At 38.9% G+C, this 19,137-nt stretch overlaps 1 protein-coding gene across 2 annotated transcripts in view; it reads right to left on the reverse strand.

Annotated features, from left to right (window-relative positions):
• The window catches only part of Afg1l (AFG1 like ATPase), a 210,852-nt gene extending 201,136 nt beyond the window's left edge, over positions 1-9,716 (reverse strand). Inside the window, exon 1 of one of the 2 annotated variants that reach the window (XM_046430410.2) lies at positions 9,381-9,716. In XM_046430410.2, coding sequence (XP_046286366.1) covers positions 9,381-9,519 — 139 coding nt within the window. In that variant the 5' untranslated portion in view covers positions 9,520-9,716. The remainder of the gene's footprint in view (positions 1-9,380) is intronic. The other variant, XM_046430414.2, reaches the window with a different exon arrangement.
• Between the last annotated feature and the right edge of the window lie 9,421 nt (positions 9,717-19,137).

Raw genomic sequence — 19,137 nt, forward strand, 5'->3', positions numbered from 1 at the left:
CGATCCTCAGCACCACTTAAAAATAAAGGCATTGTGTTGTGTCCATCTACACCTAAAAATATAATAAATATTTTAAAAAATAAAAAATAAATAAATGGGCCAAGGAACTGGACACTTCTCAGAAGAGGATATACAATCAATCAACAACTACGTGAAAAAATGTTCAACATCTCTAGCAGTTAGAGAAATGCAAACAAATCAAAACTACTCTAAGATTTCCTCTCACTCCAGTCAGAATAGCAGTTATTAAGAATACAAACAAGATGGGCTGGGGATGTAGCTCAAGCAGTAGCGCGCTCGCCTGGTATGCGTGCGGCCCGGGTTCGATCCTCAGCACCACATACAAAGAAAGATGTTGTGTCCGCCAAAAACTAAAAAATAAATATTAAAAAATTCTCTCTTTCTCTCTCTCTCTCTCTCTCTCTCTCTTTAAAAAAAAAAAAAATACAAACAAGAGGCCCAGCGACCCGCCGGCGTGGTAGTCACGTCACCCCAATTGGAGTAGGGGCAGAGCAGAGCCGCTGCCCGTGCCCGCAAGGTAGGCAGACCTGCGACCGACCAGCGGAACAGGCCCAGCGGCCTGCTGGCGTGGTAGACACGTCACCCCAATTGGAGTAGGCGCAGAGCAGAGCCTTCGACCGTGCCCAGAACAGGCCCAGCGACCCGCCGGCGAGGTAATCACGTCACCCCAATTGGAGTAGGGGCAGAGCAGAGCCGCCGCCCGTGCCCGCAAGGTAGGCAGACCTGTGACCGACCGGCGGAACAGGCCCAGCGGCCTGCCGGCATGGTAGACATGTCACACCAATTGGAGGAGGGGCAGGGCAGAGCCGCCGCCCGCACCCGGAACAGGCCCAGCGACCCACTGGCGTGGTAGTCACGTCACCCCAATTGGAGTAGGGGCAGAGCAGAGCCGCCTCCCGCACCCGGAAAAGGCCCAGCGACCCGCCTGCATGGTAGACACATCACCCCAATTGGAGTAAGGGCAGAGCAGAGCCGCCGCCCACGCCTGCAAGGTAGGCAGACCTGCGACCAACTGGCAGAACAGGCCCAGGGATCCGCGGGCGTGGTAGACACGTCACACCAATTGGAGGAGGGGCAGAGCAGAGCCGCCGCCCGCGCCTGCAAGGTAGGCAGACCTGCGACCGACCAGCAGAACAGGCCCAGCGGCCCGTTAGCGTGGTAGACAGATCACCCCAATTGGAGGAGGAGCACAGCCGCCGCCTGCCCCTGCAAGGGAGACTTTTCAACTATACAAGAGCAATATAAATATATAGGGGGAAAATTTCAATAACACAACAGTTTCACCAAGCAGAAAGAAACGCGAGCAGTATGAAAAGACAAGGAAAGAAAGGACCACAAGCAATGCAGGTCAACTCAACTTTAGAAGAGGTAATAACTGCAGCAGATGGAATGTCAGATAAAGAATTCAGGATATACATGCTTCAGATGATCTGGAGTCTCAAGGAAGACATTAGACAGCAAAATCAGACAATGAAAGATCACTTCGACAATGAATTACATAAACAAATCCAAGAAGCGAAAGATCAACTATACAGGGAGATAGAGGTTATAAAAAACAAACAGAAATCCTAGAAATGCAGGAAGCAATAAACCAACTTAAAAACTCAATTGAGAATACTACCAGCAGAGTAGAACACTTAGAAGATAGAACATCAGACAATGAAGACAAAGTATTTCAACTTGAAAAGAACATAGACAGCTCAGCAAGACTGTTAAGAAACCATGAGCAGAACATCCAAGAAATATGGAATAACATAAAGAGACCAAACTTAAGAGTCATTGGGATACAGGAAGGTATAGAGGTCCAAACCAAAGGAATGAGCATTCTATTCAATGAAATAATACGAGAAAACTTCCCAGACTTGAAGAATGAGACAGAATCCCAAATCCTAGAATTCCTGTATATCAGCGACAAATCCTCTGAAATGGAAATGAGGACAACCACTCCATTCACAATATCTTCAAAAAAAATAAAATACTTGGGAATCAACCTAACAAAAGAGGTGAAAGACTTATACAATGAAAACTACAGAACCCTAAAGAGAGAAATAGAAGAAGATCTTAGAAGATGGAAAAATATACCCTGTTCATGGATAGGCAGAACTAACATCATCAAAATGGCGATATTACCAAAAGTTCTCTATAGGTTTAATGCAATCCCAATCAAAATCCCAATGGCATTTCTTGTAGAAATAGAGAAAGCAATCATGAAATTCATATGGAAAAATAAAAGACCCAGAATAGCAAAAACAATGCTAAGCAGGAAGTGTGAATCAGGCGGTATAGCGATACCAGACTTCAAACTATACTACAGAGCAATAGTAACAAAAACAGCATGGTACTGGTACCAAAACAGGCGGGTGGACCGATGGTACAGAATAGAGGACACAGAAACCAATCCACAAAACTACAACTATCTTATATTTGATAAAGGGGCTAAAAGCATGCAATGGAGGAAGGATAGCATCTTCAACAAATGGTGCTGGGAAAACTGGAAATCCATATGCAACAAAATGAAACTGAATCCCTTTCTCTCGCCATGCACAAAAGTTAATTCAAAATGGATCAAGGAGCTTGATATCAAATCAGAGACACGCCGTCTGATAGAAGAAAAAGTTGGCTACGATCTACATACTGTGGGGTCAGGCTCCAAATTCCTCAATAGGACACCCATAGCACAAGAGTTAATAACTAGAATCAACAAATGGGACTTACTCAAACTAAAAAGTTTTTTCTCAGCAAAAGAAACAATAAGAGAGGTAAATAGGGAGCCTACATCCTGGGAACAAATCTTTACTCCTCACACTTCAGATAGAGCCCTAATATCCAGAGTATACAAAGAACTCAAAAAATTAGACAATAAGATAACAAATAACCCAATCAACAAATGAGCCAAGGACCTGAACAGACACTTCTCAGAGGAGGACATACAATCAATCAACAAGTACATGAAAAAATGCTCACCATCTCTAGCAGTCAGAGAAATGCAAATCAAAACCACCCTAAGATACCATCTCACTCCAGTAAGATTGGCAGCCATTATGAAGTCAAACAACAACAAGTGCTGGCGAGGATGTGGGGAAAAGTGTACACTTGTACATTGCTGGTGGGACTGCAAATTGGTGCAGCCAATTTGGAAAGCAGTATGGAGATTTCTTGGAAAGCTGGGAATGGAGCCACCATTTGACCCAGCTATTCCGCTTCTCGGTCTATTCCCTAAAGACCTAAAAAGAGCATGCTACAGGGACACTGCTACATCGATGTTCATAGCAGCACAATTCACAATAGCTAGACTGTGGAACCAACCTAGATGCCCTTCAATAGACGAATGGATAAAAAAAAATGTGGTATTTATACACAATGGAGTATTACTCTGCATTAAAAAATGACAAAATCATAGAATTTGCAGGGAAATGGATGGCATTAGAGCAGATTATGCTAAGTGAAGCTAGCCAATCCCTAAAAAACAAATGCCAAATGTCTTCTTTGATATAAGGAGAGTAACTAAGAACAGAGTAGGGACGAAGAGCATGAGAAGAAGATTAACATTAAACAGGGATGAGAGGTGGGAGGGAAAGGGAGAGAGAAGGGAAATGGCATGGAAATGGAAGGAGACCCTCAGGGTTATACAAAATTACACACAAGAGGAAGTGAGGGCAAAGGGAAAAATAATACAAGGGGGAGAAATGAATGACAGTAGAGCGGGTAGAGAGAGAAGAGGGGAGGGGAGGGGAGGGGAGGGGGGATAGTAGAGGATAGGAAAGGAAGCAGAATACAACAGACACTAGTATGGCAATATGTAAATCAATGGATGTGTAACTGATATGATTCTGCAATCTGTATACAGGGTAAAAATGGGAGTTCATAACCCACTTGAATCAATGTGTGAAATATGATATATCAAGAACTATGTAATGTTTTGAACAACCAACAATAAAAATTAAAAAAAAAAAAAAAAGAATACCAACAATAGCACTGGGGATGTGGCTCAAGCAGTAGTACGCTCACCTGGCATGCGCGGGGCGCTGGGTTCCATCCTCAGCACCACATAAAAAAATAAAATTAAAGATGTTGTGTCCACTGAAAACTAAAAATAAATACTAAAAAATTCTCTCTCTCTAAAAAAAAAACTAAAAAAAAAATACAAACAATGGGGCTGTGTTTGTAGCTCAGTGGTAGAGCACTTGTGAGGCACTGGGTTCAATCCTCAGCACCACATACAAATAAATAACATAAAAGTTTTGTCTCCACCTACAACTAAAAAAAAAAAAAATTTAAAGAAAATAAATAAATAAATCTAAAGGCCATTTTCTTACCCACTAATCTGTACTACTAATAAATTCTGCCAATTCAGTGGTTAGTTCTACTTACACTAATGCCTAATTGGGAACAATCTCCTATGCACCTGGACTAATAAAGAAATCGTGGAGTCAAAGGTAAATATGGGGGCTGGGGATGTGGCTCAAGTGGTAGCGCGCTCGCCTGGCATTCGTGAGGCCCGGGTTCGATCCTCAGCACCACATACAAACAAAGATGTTGTGTCCGCAGATAACTAAAAAATAAATATTAAAAAATTCTCTCTCTCTCTCTCTTTCTCTCTCTCTCTCTCTCTCTCTCTCTCACCTCTCTCTTAAAAAAAAAAAAGGTAAATATGAGTCACCATTTAATAGAGACACCAAAAAATATAATACGATAGGGATGGATGTTATAATAAAAAGAAATCACATGTCACTTAGCCTCTACAAAATAAACTGAATTTCTAAGGCTAGAAATAAATAAAACAATTTCAGACATGCTAATTTTTACATTTTATAAAACCTAGAAACATTTTCCTCCTTAGTATCTCTGGTAGTTGTCCTATATCATTTCTGCTCTTCTAGGAGGTTCCTTTGTCTCATAAAATATCAATTTTCCCCAAGGAGTCACCCTCAGCTTTTTCTCCTTTTCTCTCTATAAATCTCCCCAGGCTGATTCTTCCATTCTCATGGCCCTCCATGCAGCCTGCCTCCCATTGTCTTTCTCAGTTTTCCCCCTGTCCTATAACCAACTAGACTCATTTACCTGGAACCATGAAAAACAACTTCTTTTCTTTTCTTTTTTTTTTTTTTGCTACTGGGAATTGAACTCAGGGGCACCTGACAACTGAGCTATATCCCAAGCCCTATTTTGTATTTTATTTAGAAATAGGGTCTCACCAAATTGCTCAGTGCCCCACTTTCGCTGAGACTGCCTTTGAACTTGCTAGCCTCCTGCCTCAGCCTCCCAGCCGCTGGGATTACAGGCGGTGTGCCACCATGCCCAGCTCAAAAACACTTTCAATTTAACAAGCTCAAAACTGAATCTTCCCTAAAATGCCTGTCTGGCCCTACCTTTTTTATTTTGGTTTCCCTTGATTTAATGACCCAAGCTAGGAAATCTAAATTGATATTAACTCCTTCCTTTCCTTGCTTTTCCAGGACTGTCAATTCTACCAAAAATTATCTAAATCTGCCCCCCAACTCCCCCACTCCTGTCCTGCCTTTCACCATAGCAGTAATTCAGGCCCTAAATTATGTTCCCCTAAACTACCCTGGCTAAGACTTCAACTGAATTCACAACTTTTGAGTCATTTCCATTCATGCCATGGCAGCTCTGATTTCTTTCTTGTTTTCTTTTTTTAGTTGTAGATGGACACAATACCTTTATTTATTCATTTATTTTTAGATGTTGATGGACCTTTATTTTATTCATTTATTTATATGTGGTGCTGAGAATCAACCCAGTACCTCACACGTTAGGCAAGTGCTCTACCACTGAGCCACAACCCCAGCCCAAAACCTTTATTTTATTTATTTATTTTTATGTGGTGCTGAGGATCAAACTCAGTGCCTCACATGTGCCAGGCAAGTGCTCCACCACTGAGCCAAAACCCCAGCCCCGGCAACTCTGGTTTCTAATAAAATGTCTCCACTTAACTATCTGTTAGTTGAATAACTGTCACATCAAATAAAAATACGTTTCTACCTAAAAGAAAATAGTCAGTAAAATCAAAAGAGCATGCTTTTGATACATGCTTAAATTACATAAAATGCCAAATATTACTTTCAATTGTTTTATAATCTAATGGAAATATACATATCCCAAAATGGAATTCATAATGTTGTACTTCCTAAGAAACCTAAGGCTATGTTGGTCAAGTAGGTGATTTGGACTTTAAGATCCATAGACTTGGTTGGGGATGTGGCTCAAGTGGTAGAGCGCTCGCCTGGCATGCGTGAGGCACTGGGTTCAATTCTCAGCACCACATAAAAATAAAATAAAGATATTGTGCCCACCTAAAACTAAAAAATAAATATTAAAAAAAAAAGATCCATAGACTTTTCATAGCTCCCATTTACAAAATGTCTTAGCACCAGGGCTGGTTTTAAAGTAAGATGAGAGAGGAAAAACAAAGTTAAGAATATGTCCTTCTGGCTGGGCACTGTAATCCCAGCAACTCCAGAGGCTGAGACAACAGGATTGCAAGTTCTCATCAATTTATTGAGAACATGCCTCAAAAAGGGCTGGGGGTGTAGCTCAGGGGTAAAGTCATAGAGGGTTCACCACTAATACTTTGGGGGGCGGGAAGCTACTCCTTTACCTATTTGCTTTTGTTTAAACCAATGCTTCACTCACATTACACTGCACTAAGTAGTACACTTCAAAAGATGAAAAAAATGGAGACAAAATAGGAATATTTAAAAAAAAGTGGGGGGTATCAAAAAAGGAACAGAAAACAAATTTGTAAGTCAGACTCTAAATACTGAATAAAATTTCAATTTAAAGCTGGCCACAGTGGCACATGCCTGTATCCCAGTGACTCCGAAGGCTGAGGCAGGAAGATTGCAAGTTCCTGGCCAACCTCTGCAATTTAGTGAGACCTTGTCTCAAAATAAAAAGGTCTGGGGATGTAGCTAATTGATAAAGAGCACTGGGTTCAATAGCCAATATCAAAAAAAAATTTTTTTCTTCAATTTAAATTTTCCTTTTAAAGAGGAGGAATGAATATTTTTAGTTAGAATTAAATCAGTGTCTATATTAACTACATTTTCATCAAATCTCAATACCCAGAAGCAGGCTGAATTGAGTACACAGTATTGAGTATAGATTAAGAGCACGGACTTAAGGGTCAGATGTAAATTCAAGTATGGCCTTTTCTTTAACTCCACCAATTCTGCCACTTACTGACAATGTAACTTTCACAACTTTGATTCATGATTCCTAAAATAAGGATAATGAGTGTTAAAGAGGATTATGTATGTGAAGAGCACTTAGTATACTGAATGACACAGAATAAGCATTCGTCAAATCATACATGTTGTAATGATATTCCTTAAATCTCGATTTTCACAAAATTGTGATACATACACAGAATACGATTTTAACAATTTGAAAAATGAAGCAATTTTATACTTACTGATATGAATGATCTCCATGATATATAAAATTTAAAAATTAGCTGTGCTATCTACTGAACAGTTTTGTATGTTACTACTTCAACTTTTTAAAATTTATTTTTTAAATTTATTCTAATTTATTATATATATGACAGCAGAATGCATTTCAATTCATATTACACATACATAGCACAATTTTTCATATCTCTGGCTGTACACAACATGAGTCATGTTACTATTTCAACTTTTTCTTTTTTTTTTGGTGGTGGTCCTGGGGCTTTGTGCTTGGGAGGCAAGCACTCTACCAACTGAGCTATGTCCCCAGCCCTACTACTTCAACTTTTTTATATATATCTATATAAGTATATATATATATATATATATATATATATATATATATATATATATATGCTTGTACATACACTGAATGCCTCTGGGAGAATACATAAGAAACTAGTTCTTAGAGGATTCCTCTAAGGAGGAAAAGTAAACTGCTAAGATACAGTTCTTACATTTTATCATATTTCTCCTTATAAATTTTGAATTTTGTACCATTTGCTTTTATTGATTATTCCTGTCCATATAGTTTATTATTTTATTTTTGCAAGTGCTGAGGATCCAACCCAGGGCCTCTATATGTTACACATGCACTCTATCACTGAGCTATACCCCCAGCCCTATTGATTATCCTAAAAATAAAATTTATGATACAGAATTTATACTACCAAAATATTTCATTATACATTAAGTGCATTAAACTGATCTTTGCATGAAAAACACAAGACTAAGGTGACTTACTAAATGAGTTTTAGTATTAGTTTCGACTGCACTGATGGTAATGATCAAGATCATTACATTTTTAACCAATGAGAAGCCATTTATTAAAGTGCATAAGGTTTGTGTGTGTTTGTGTTTTAACCCAGAGGTGCTCTACCACTGAGTTACATCCCCAGTCTGTTATTATTATTTATTTATTTTTAAAGTCTCACTAAATTGCCCTAGCTTGCCTCAAATTTGCAATTCTCCTGCCTCAGCCTCCCAAATCACTGGGATTATAGGCCTACATCACTGCACTTAGTTTAAAGTATATAATTGATGAAAGCATATTAATTGATTAAGGTATATAAGGGGCCTACTTGGAGATGAGAAAAGAGAAAACATAAGTATATGGATGGGGAGACAGTAATTTTACCATTCATTCGATAATCATATCTACCCATGAGGTGCCAATCACAGTTGAGGAAAAAAATTACACGAAGGTCCTTGCCTTTCCGTAGTAGTGTAAGAATATGTGAACAGGGCAGGAAAATTTGCATTCTTGTGGGCTTGGTATCTCAAAACATACATTCATTCATTGGTGCATAAACAACAATAAATGATGAATGAATGATGAAAGTCTGGTGACAAAAAAACATTCCACTGAGGCTTGAAAACACCAAGAATGGATCCCTCAATCTGAGAAAGCTTCTAGTAGTCCTGTGTTCCCAGAATCCCGAGAACAGCAAGGTCTGCTGGGGTTGAGGCGCGACTCCTAATCCTATGCCCAGTCACCTGCCTGGAGGGGCGGAAAGGGGCGGAAAGGCACCGGGTGTCCCCAGACACCTACCCCGCACTCAAATCCCTCGGAGCCAGGCACTCCCGCACCTGGACTCATCAGGTCTCAGCTTTCTAACGTCTAGAAGGTACAAACTACAGATCGACCTCTGACCCTTAAAGTGAAAATCACTAGGCAGTTTCCACAATGCTCGGAGCTCCTTTAAGGACGAGTACGGGGGCGGTGTATGGAAGGGCAAAAGAAACAAACTCCTCTCAGGAGACCCCTCGGTTCAGAAAAACCTTGAAAACCAGGAGGCGCCTGGTGAGATCTGGGAAGGAGGGTGACCCCAGTGGATTCTCCTATGATATGCAAAGCCGGGTTGGCCTGCTCAAGGCACAATCACTGACCTTTACAAAGGGGCTTCCCTGGGGCGGTGGCGGGAGGAACAAGAGCGGCGGCCCAGGCCCCGCACCCAACACATCTCCGGCTCAGCCGGCTCCGCGCTAAGGAGTGCAGGGTAACCAAGGGCGACCAGGAGGCCGCCATCTTGAGCTCCGTATATGGGAAGAAGAGGAAAACTTTATTGAAACTCAGAAGAGAGACCGACACACAGTCAAACTCGGCTGTGCTCGGGGAAGCTCCGCCTGAGCGGACGAAAGAGCAGGTAAGGAACGTGCCCTCCAGGTCGGAAGAGCGGCCTGGACTCCCGTGCCCTTCAGTGCTTCCGGGCTAGGCCGACGGAGACTACGGCTCCCAGCATGCAGTGCGCCGCGGCGGGGTGCGGAGACGGGTGGGGAGCTCCTCCCTTGGGAGGAGCCGGCTGTAAGGGAGCGCCAAAATCTGGAATCCTTGGGGAGTGATAATGTCTAGCAACATGCCTGAGCCTTCACTTAAGGGAACGCGCGTAAATAACGTGTAGCTAGGGAGTGGGCTAATGGGTCCTTCAAGAACAGCGACTAGAGCTAAAGCAGGCAAGAAGTTTGAAGTACGTACTTTCTCGCTTTCTCGTCAGATCTCAGTTGTATAAAAAGGAAGACACTAGGAAGAATTACAGGAAGACAATGGGTGTGCACCAGAATAGGAACTCCAGAGAAACAGAAAAAGGAAAATGTAGCATGGCATAAAAATTTGGAGACTTCTCTACCACCTTTGTCAAATCATTGACTGTATGAAAAAATACATCACTTTACACATACACGTTTTCTAGCTTTTAATTCCACTGACGCTACAAATTGTTCCTCCATACTACTGTGAATTATTTTTGTTTTAATGTTACTAATTTTTGGTGTGACATTTTGTGAAAGGTCTTTCGAAAAATTAGTTTCTTCCTTCACTTACATATTCATTTATCATAAGACTTGACTTCAAGGTCAGCCTAGGTAACATAGTGAAACCCCCATCTCTTAAAAATAAATACTAACCCGGCGAGGTGGTACACACCTGTAATCCCTGTCTGAGTCAGGAGGATCTCAAGTTGGAAGCTAGCCTGGGCAATTTAGTGAGACCCTGTCTCAGAATAAAAAGCACCCCAGGGTTCAATCGTGAGTACCAAAAACAAAAAGTCATTCAGAGAGTATTTAGGTATCATTGTGTTTACTCCAGAAAAGCAATTTCTTGTCTCGGTCAATGAAATTATCCTTTATTAGAGATTCCAAAAGCTCAATAATTAATGAAAGTGAAATAGCAATCATGAATGTTTAATGTCAAAGAGGCAGGAATATTCTACAGGAATTTTTTCACATGGCTATGCAAATAAAAGCATAACAAATGAACGATATTGTGGATAACTGTGAAGTAATTTAAAGGTAAATACATTTGTTGTATTCAAGACAATTTGTTATGACCATAAGACTATGTAACCACTGTAAACTATTTTTCTTTCTTTCTTTTTTTTTTTTTTTTTTTTTTTTTTTTGAGAGAGAGAGAGAGAATTTTTTAATATTTTAGTTTTTTTTAGTTTTTTTCAGCTGACAAACATCTTTGTACGTGGTGCTGAGGATCCTACCCGGGCCGCACGCATACCAGGCGAGCGCGCTACCGCTTGAGCCACATCCCCAGCCCTAAACTATTTTTCTAAAACATTAATCCTGCAATTAAGAAAATTGGAAAAAATAAAAAATAAATAAAATAAAATAAAAAAATAAATAAATAAAATAAAAATAAAAATAAATAAATAAAAAGAAAGAAAATTGAATATTATCAGAAACGTTATTAGAAATAAATCAGAAAGGCCGGGTGCGGTGGCATGCCTGTAATCCCAGCGACAGGGAGGCTGAGGCAGGAGGATCCCAATTTCAAAGCCAGCGTCAGCAATTTAGCAAGGCGCTAAGCAGTTTCTAATAAAATACAAAATAGGGCTACAGATGTGGCTCAGTGGTCGAGTGACCCTGAGTTCAATCCCTGGTACCCGAATAAAAAAAGAAAAAAGAAAGAAATCAGAAACCATTATCTTGTCCTCATTTAAAAATCTCCCTAGAGAATGTGGCAAGTTCTGGCATCTAATATTAAGGACAAAATCAGTCTGAAAGTATCCAGAGAAAGACAAAAACAATAATAAAGAAGTGAGAAAGAGAATAGTTAATGGAAAACATGCTGTATTAGGAGTCAAGATATATATTCCGGGTTTGATTTACTAAGTTAACTTTTTTTCTTCTGTTTTCCTTATGGCATCTGTCCTAGCAACCTCACAGAGGCTTTGTGATAGATATACGCTAATGGTTAATCAGATATTATTGCAAATAAAAATTGAGAAGAGATAAGGCTAAAGTGTAAAATAAGGAAGTGCTCGTTTGCCAAGACAACATCATGATATCCAAAAACTGTAGAAATAATAAATGCACTCTGAAACTTCAAAAAGGTAGGGAGAAATATTTAAATAAATGGGAGAAGGTGCTACAAAACATCAATACTTAAAAGTAACAAGTTTCTGTTGTTATTGTTGATATTTTCTGTTTTTTGTGGTACTAAAAATTGAACCCAGGCCTACTGTAACAGTGAGCTATATCTCCAGCCCTTTTCATTTTTATTTATTCATTTTTAAATTTTGAGACAGTTTCACTAAATTGCCAAGGCTGGCCTCAAACTTACAGTCCTCCTGCCTCAGCCTCCTGAGTAGTTAGGCTTACACATGTACACCACCAAGGCAGCAAGTTTACAAAATGCATTCAAGGCAAAAGAAAAAATAATAAAGGATTTATTTGTTTGTTTATTGGCAGTACTAGGGATGAACTCAGGAGTACTTTACCCCTAAGCTACATCCTTAACCCTTTTTATATTTTGTTTTCAGAAGTCTTACTAAATTGCCCAAGCTGGCCTTGAATTTGCAATCCTCCTGTCTAATTCTTCAGAGTTGCTGGGATTACATGTATGGGCCCAATTTCAAGAAGGATTTAAATAAATGAGGTAATAATAAAAAAAGTAGAGATTATTTGGAATGTTTAGTTTTTCTCTAGTTCTTGCACACCCTGATTTTCCATTTCCATATGAAGTTACCATCCCTTTGCACCACTGACTGACTACAGATAAAACAGGCAATTGACATGAACCAACAAGGAAACAATTTCCTTATAATATTGTTGTTGTTCCTCTTCTTAAAAATCATTTCCTTAAAGAGAAGAGGATGCTCTAATCTTATTCTCATTTCTACTACCCCATCTGTAGCTTTCTCATCTCAATAGGTGACAACTCTGGCCTTCCAGGTGTTCAGGCCATTTATCACAGGGACTATGCTTTCCCCTTTCTCTCTTCCCCACACATCCAGTCCTTCAGTGAATGTTGTTGGCTCCAGAAATCCATTAATTTTTACCACAAATTCTGTTCCAAGTTACTATCATCTTCCCTCCTGGATTGTTTACAATTGCCTTCTAATTGGTCTCCTTGCTTGCTCTCTTGATCCATACAGCCTGTTTTCCACACAGCAGCCATACATGCATACATGTGTGTGTGTGTGTGTGTGTGTGTGTGTGCATGATCTCCTGCCTCAGCTTCTGGAACACCTGGGATTATAGGCATGTTTGTTTGGTCTTTTTGGGAGAGCGCCTCATTGTGTTGCACAGTCTCTCCTCAAAGGCCTGTATTCAAGTGATCCTCCTGCCTCAGCCCTTTTTAGCAGCTGTGTCTACAGGTGCATACCACCATGCCCAACTATTTTTTTACTTACATGATAGTATATACTTATATTAACCTATGTAGCTTTTTTTTAAATTTTACTAAATCAAATTTTGAAGGAGAATTGTAATGCCAGATTCATGGGACCCCAATAGACCTCAAGGAGCTGAATCCGATGCAAGCACACAAGAGTTTTTATTGCAAGCTCTGAGCCTGGACTCACAACTGTTTCTGACGCAGTGGTCCCAAGGAGTGAGTCCTGACCCTTAGTTCAGTGAGGATTTATAGGTTTTGGGGGGATGTTCTATGCGTCACAACATCACACAGCAAATCATTGCAGACCGCAGGAAAATCAAACAACAACTCTTAACATTAATTAGCACATTCACTGGCGGGAACAGTTGGGTAAGGGTGATTGGTTACTTCAAGTGGTGGATACATTTGAACTGATTGGTTTAGACCGGGATGGGTTGCAAGAGTGTATACGCTAAACTGCAGGGTGGCTTAATCATGTTATCCATCACTGAAACTACTGGGAGGGTCACCAGGCATTTCAGATATTTTCCCTGTCTCATGCTGATTGTTAGTTGCTAGGGGGTTGCTAGGGGTCATCACCTAGCAGAACTGAGTCAGGACACCAGGCTCTGCAGATCCCTCCTTTTAAACAACTCAGCAGGGTGGGTATGTGCCTAGGAGCGTCCTGTGGGTTTTTCCAAGGATAAGGGTCACGTCCCTCCCTTTGGACAGGCCTTGAGGTAGAAGCTGGTTTCTCAAAAATGGAGTCATCGGTTTCTCAGAATAAAAAAAAACATTCCTTATTTAATTTTTCTGCATCATCCTTTTTTAAATAGCAGCAATAAAACTGGATTATAGGTGTATACCTATAACCCTAGCAACTCTGGAGGCTGAGGCAAGAGGATTGCAAGTTCAAGGCCGGCCTCAGCAACTTAGTGAGACCCTATCTCAAGTAAAAGTTAAAAAGACTAGGAATGTATCTCAATTGTAAGGCATCCCTAAGCTAAATCCCCAGTTACCAAAATAAATAAATACATAAAATAAAATAGCAGCAATCCCCAATTGGTCTTATCCATCCCCAACACTAGAGATACATTTATAATTTGGGAGCCATTTTTAACTGATTCCTCTTCTTCATCCCTCAAATCCAATCCTTAGACAAATATGATTGACTCATCTTAAAATGATTTAATACCATGATTATGTCTTCTGTAAGGTCCTTGCTTAGCATCTGGGCAGTCATCTTAAGTGACAACCGCCATTTTCCCATCCAAGGACTTTTCTGGGAAAGGCTCACCACTCCCTCATACCAACCCAACCCTTAAACTGCCCACATTAGGACCAACCCAGCTCTGCTCCCTGAGCCTGGCCCATAAAAGCTCCAAAATCCAAGCCTGTCCTGCCCCTCTTCTCTATGGAGGGATGAGCCTTTGTCAGCTCTGATAAATAAACTATTGTGTGTATCTTTGCCCGGTTTCCGTCTTTCATTTCTCTCTCGATCATCCATTTCCCGGTTTCTCGCTTTCCATTCATCTTCCTTCCATCTTTCAGAGATTGATGCTCTAGTCACCAAACAGTGGTTTGGTCTCTTTCCTTTCCATAGCACCCTGCTGACTGATGTGTTTATCTTCCAACAGATGTGACCTATCTGACCACAGTCCTTCACAGTCTCTAATTTGCAATGCCTCCCTACTATCTGCAAAATGAAATATTATTTCTTCATAACAGACTTTTAGAAAATCAGGATCTGGCTCCTGCCTACTTTACCAACTTCTCGTATTTAGACTTGAGCAATAACAGGTAATTTGCCAAATATTATATTTGTTTTCATGAAGATCTCAAAGATCTCTAAAAAGCTTATTTATTTCATCCACCAGTTTATTTCCTAAGCATATATTCTGATAATTTTTTTTTCTGATTTTTTATTAGGAAAAGTTGTTTTAATAAAAATTACTATCAAAACTGCTAATTATCAGGTGTGGTGGTACACACCTATATATAATTCCAGTGACTAGGGAGGGTGAGGTAGAAAGATTATAAATTTGAGGCCAGCCTGGGAAATTTAGGGAAACCTTGTCTCAAAATAAAAACTAAAAAGTGTTGGATCTGTAGCTCATTGGTAAAGTGTTCCCGGATTCAATTCCTAATACAAAGAGGCTGGGGTTGTAGCTCAGTGGTAGAGTGCTTACCTAACCTGTGTAAGGCACTGGGTTCCAGCCTCAGACCATGCAAAAATAAATATAAATAAAATAAAGGTATTGTGTCCATCTACAACCAAAAAAATATTTTAATCCCCAATACTAAAAAAAAAAGAAAAGAAAAAGAAAGAAAGAAAAAAAAAAAGCACAAAAAAGAAAAGAGAGAAAACTGCTAATTGAATTTTAATATTTCCAAGAGAAACTCCAAGAATATTCCAGGCTTAACATTACAAATGAATTTAATACCCATCACTAAGCCAAAACACATGAAACTGATGAATCTCTGAAATAAAAGGGTTTAATGAACTGATATCACTGATATTAACCAGAAAAGGGCCAGGTTCTGTGACAAGTTTCTACAAACTACCAGCAGTAAGGCTGAAAATATGTCTCCTGGACCAAAGACGACATGATTAAACTATTGTGAACTCATTTGTTTATAGAGTACTTGTTCCAGGTGACTGCATTCAAAATTAGTCATAAATTGGCTTAGACTTCAAAGGAATCAGTTGGTTTTAGTTTAGTTTTGTTTTTCAAGTGGACAACTTGGGGAGATTATCTGCATGAGATTTAAATCAAGGTAAGTTTTATTTACCTAACTTTACTGATAATGGAGTTCTCACATAAGACTCTGAGAGATAGAACCTGAATACCTTTTAGTCATAGACATTATCTAACTGAAAGAATGTTCATTCCAAAGCTGAGTGTCTTCTGCCAAAACCAGGACTGGGAGAAAACGGGATCGACCAGATGATGAAAGTGTCATGAGACCTCTAATGTCTATACACACCAATTGTAAGGGCCCAATTTTCCCAGCATGTATCTCACTTAGCCCAAGCAATTCTCATCAACTTCAAAGGGAGAGATGTGCATCCACAGATCTGAGTTTGCAGTATCCAAGGCTTACTCAGCAGGAAGACATAACTATAAATTATAATACCAGGCTTTTTTTTTTTTTTTTTAGCCAAATCAACACAGCTGGGTTTTGAACCTTTAGTTTTTGGAAACAATCTACTGTCCCTTACAATATTATATTTGCTTGATTTTATTTCATATACCTAAGATAAGCCATAGTTTAGGTTTATAGATTGATATGTAAAATGTGCATTGTAACTATATGCTATTCCACTATGTAGCTTTTTAGTATCAAATCATCAAAATTTATTCTGAAGGTAATTTTATGCATAGCAAAGAGAAGGAGATATAATTTCACATGTTTGCTGTTCAACAATTTTTAAAAATTCTGTTTACAAGTACTGTTTTTCAGCTTAATTTGATACTTTACTACCAGGTAAATTATCTTTTAATGTAATTACTTTTATATAATAATTATGATCTTGAAAGTCTTCAAAGTGATTAAAGGGTATTTTCTAAGAAATAGATTCCTGGAATTATGCAATTTTTGGAATTATGCAATTTTTAAAAGTATGCGATTTTTCTGTGTATGGTTTTGGTGTTATATATAATTTATATATAATATAAATTATATAGAGGTAGACCTTTATGAATATCTAAGACTTTAGTTATAATTTTCTAATTTTTTTTTTTGTACTGGGAATTAAAATCAGGAGCACTCGACCACTGAGCCACATTCCCAGCCCTGTGTTGAATTTTATTTAGAGACAGGGTTTCACTGAGTTGCTTAGCACCTTGCTTTTGCTGAGGCTGTCTTTGAACTCACAGTCCTCCTACCTCAGCCTCCCAAACCGCTGGGATTACAGGCATGCACCACCACACACGGCTCTAATATGTTTTTAATCACAGATTTTAAAAGTTGACGTAAGTATATCCCCATTATCTTTTTTTTTTAGCATTTATTAGTTTTGACTCACTCTAATATGTTATACACATCAGCACCTGTGCCCATTTAGCAAAAAATTTCAGTACAAATCACTCTGAATTGAATAGACATCTCTAAGAAGCATTACAATTGTTGCAATATTTTTAGAAACTGAAACAAGGAAATAAACAACTTCAGTAAAAGTGATTTAAATAACAAATAACGTATCTTTATAAACAGCTTATCTCCTTGAGAACAAAGAATAAACAAGGAGACAAGGGGTTTTTTTTCCTTCCACTATTAAAGCAGATCACAATATGAATGGGTGAAATGTCATGAATAATTGGAGAAAATCACAGAGTAATCTTCGACAAAAACATCTGATTTATTTAAATTGTCACTGTTTGTCTTATTAGAACCTTTATTTAACCTTGTTATCCACAATGCAGTATTGAAGCTGGTTTATCAAAAATTTACTTTAAAACTAACCACATTTTGAAAATTTTGACTTTCTTAAATGCAAGTTATGGTAACATAAACCTCTTATGGCAACTGTTTTACTTGAGACCTAATTAATGGACATTTATCCAACTGAATTCCCTCTGAAAGCCAGTATTTGGAATTTACATCAAGACATTCAAAAGTTCTCTCCGGATTTAAGATCAGGTGAATCATCAGGCATTCCACAATTAGATTTTTCCAGGAGCAACTTTCTTTCATTGTCCTTAGTTCTTGATCCAGCCAAACACCACCAGTTATTCCTTATTAAGGCAATGAAGACTTCCTCCTACAATTTTCCAACTATATTCTTTCTAGATAATTTCCTTTTTTATTTCTATACAGATTCTAGCTGTTTCAGGGTTTCCCATGTATCTGGCACTATTCCAAAACTTTGCAAATAAGAATTCTTTCAATCCTCATAACCACCCTGTGAAGCAGGCACTAGTATTGTCCCTATTTCATATGTGAAGAAATAAAGACAGATAAAGGAGAAATACCTTGTGTAAGATTACTTAGTCTAAGGATTTTGTCCATCTCCTCTATCAAGCCCACATTAAACAGAAATGATTTGCTCACAGTATCGTCTTCATCTCATGTTTATATAAAATATAAATTCTAGTCAAGGGATATTTATAATATAAAAGCCAAACATGCCAGAATAGGAAGATGCAAATCATACTAGCATTATGTACAATGGGCTAGAGAGGTTAGTGGAAACAGCTCTCTGCAGTCTAATATTAACCAAACTAATGTCTAGCAGGGGTGGTGGTGAAGGGTGGGTAAGAAAGAAGAGAATAGGCCACTCAGAGTCATAACCTCAAGTTATAAGAAAAATAATACTACTTGTAGCAAAAAAGAATGTAAATACTGAGAATTGTTTCAGGGTAGATGAGATATGAGATTGATTTTACACAGATGGTTTGATTTAGTTGGTAGGGTAATAAACAGATAATAAATGGAGGCCTATTGTGAGCACATGGTGTGATGAGTGGCCAACGTTATACTGATGAGCTTATACTCAATGTTGAAGTAATTCTAGACTTGGAAGCATTGGAGAGCTTAGTGGACCAAATCTTGGTCCAACAGGCCTGGTCAGGCTCTCTGCCAAACCCAGCCCAGGTGTTTGGGACAAATATAATTCCTTTGAGGATGTGTTCCTAAACAAAAAAAATTCCTATGCAAATACAAATGAAAATCAAACCTATATGCATAGGAGTGTACATCCCTATGGCTAAGGCCTATCAATGACAAAATTGCAAAAATGTAAAGATCTTAATTGGCTTCCCTTTTGACTCTAGAAAAGGGTGATACTTCATTCCATAAAACAGATAAAGTGGTCCAATGAGCTGAGCAGAGGAGGTTGGTTTATAGACAGAAAAGGGCTGAAAAAAAACAGAAACAAAAAACATAAAGAACATTGGTAATTTCAGAGTTACTTTCCTTACAAGGCAGGAACAGGGAAACAAAACAATAGGAAATGCAGGTTACTTATGTTACGTGTGTGTGTGTGTGTGTGTGTGTGTGTGAGAGAGAGAGAGAGAGAGAGAGAGAAATAAGAGAGAA

This window comes from Marmota monax, unplaced genomic scaffold (assembly GCF_021218885.2).
Source record: "Marmota monax isolate L192 unplaced genomic scaffold, Marmota_monax_Labrador192_F-V1.1 WCK01_AAM20220418_F8-fsc00013, whole genome shotgun sequence".
Classification (NCBI taxonomy): Eukaryota; Metazoa; Chordata; class Mammalia; order Rodentia; family Sciuridae; genus Marmota; species Marmota monax.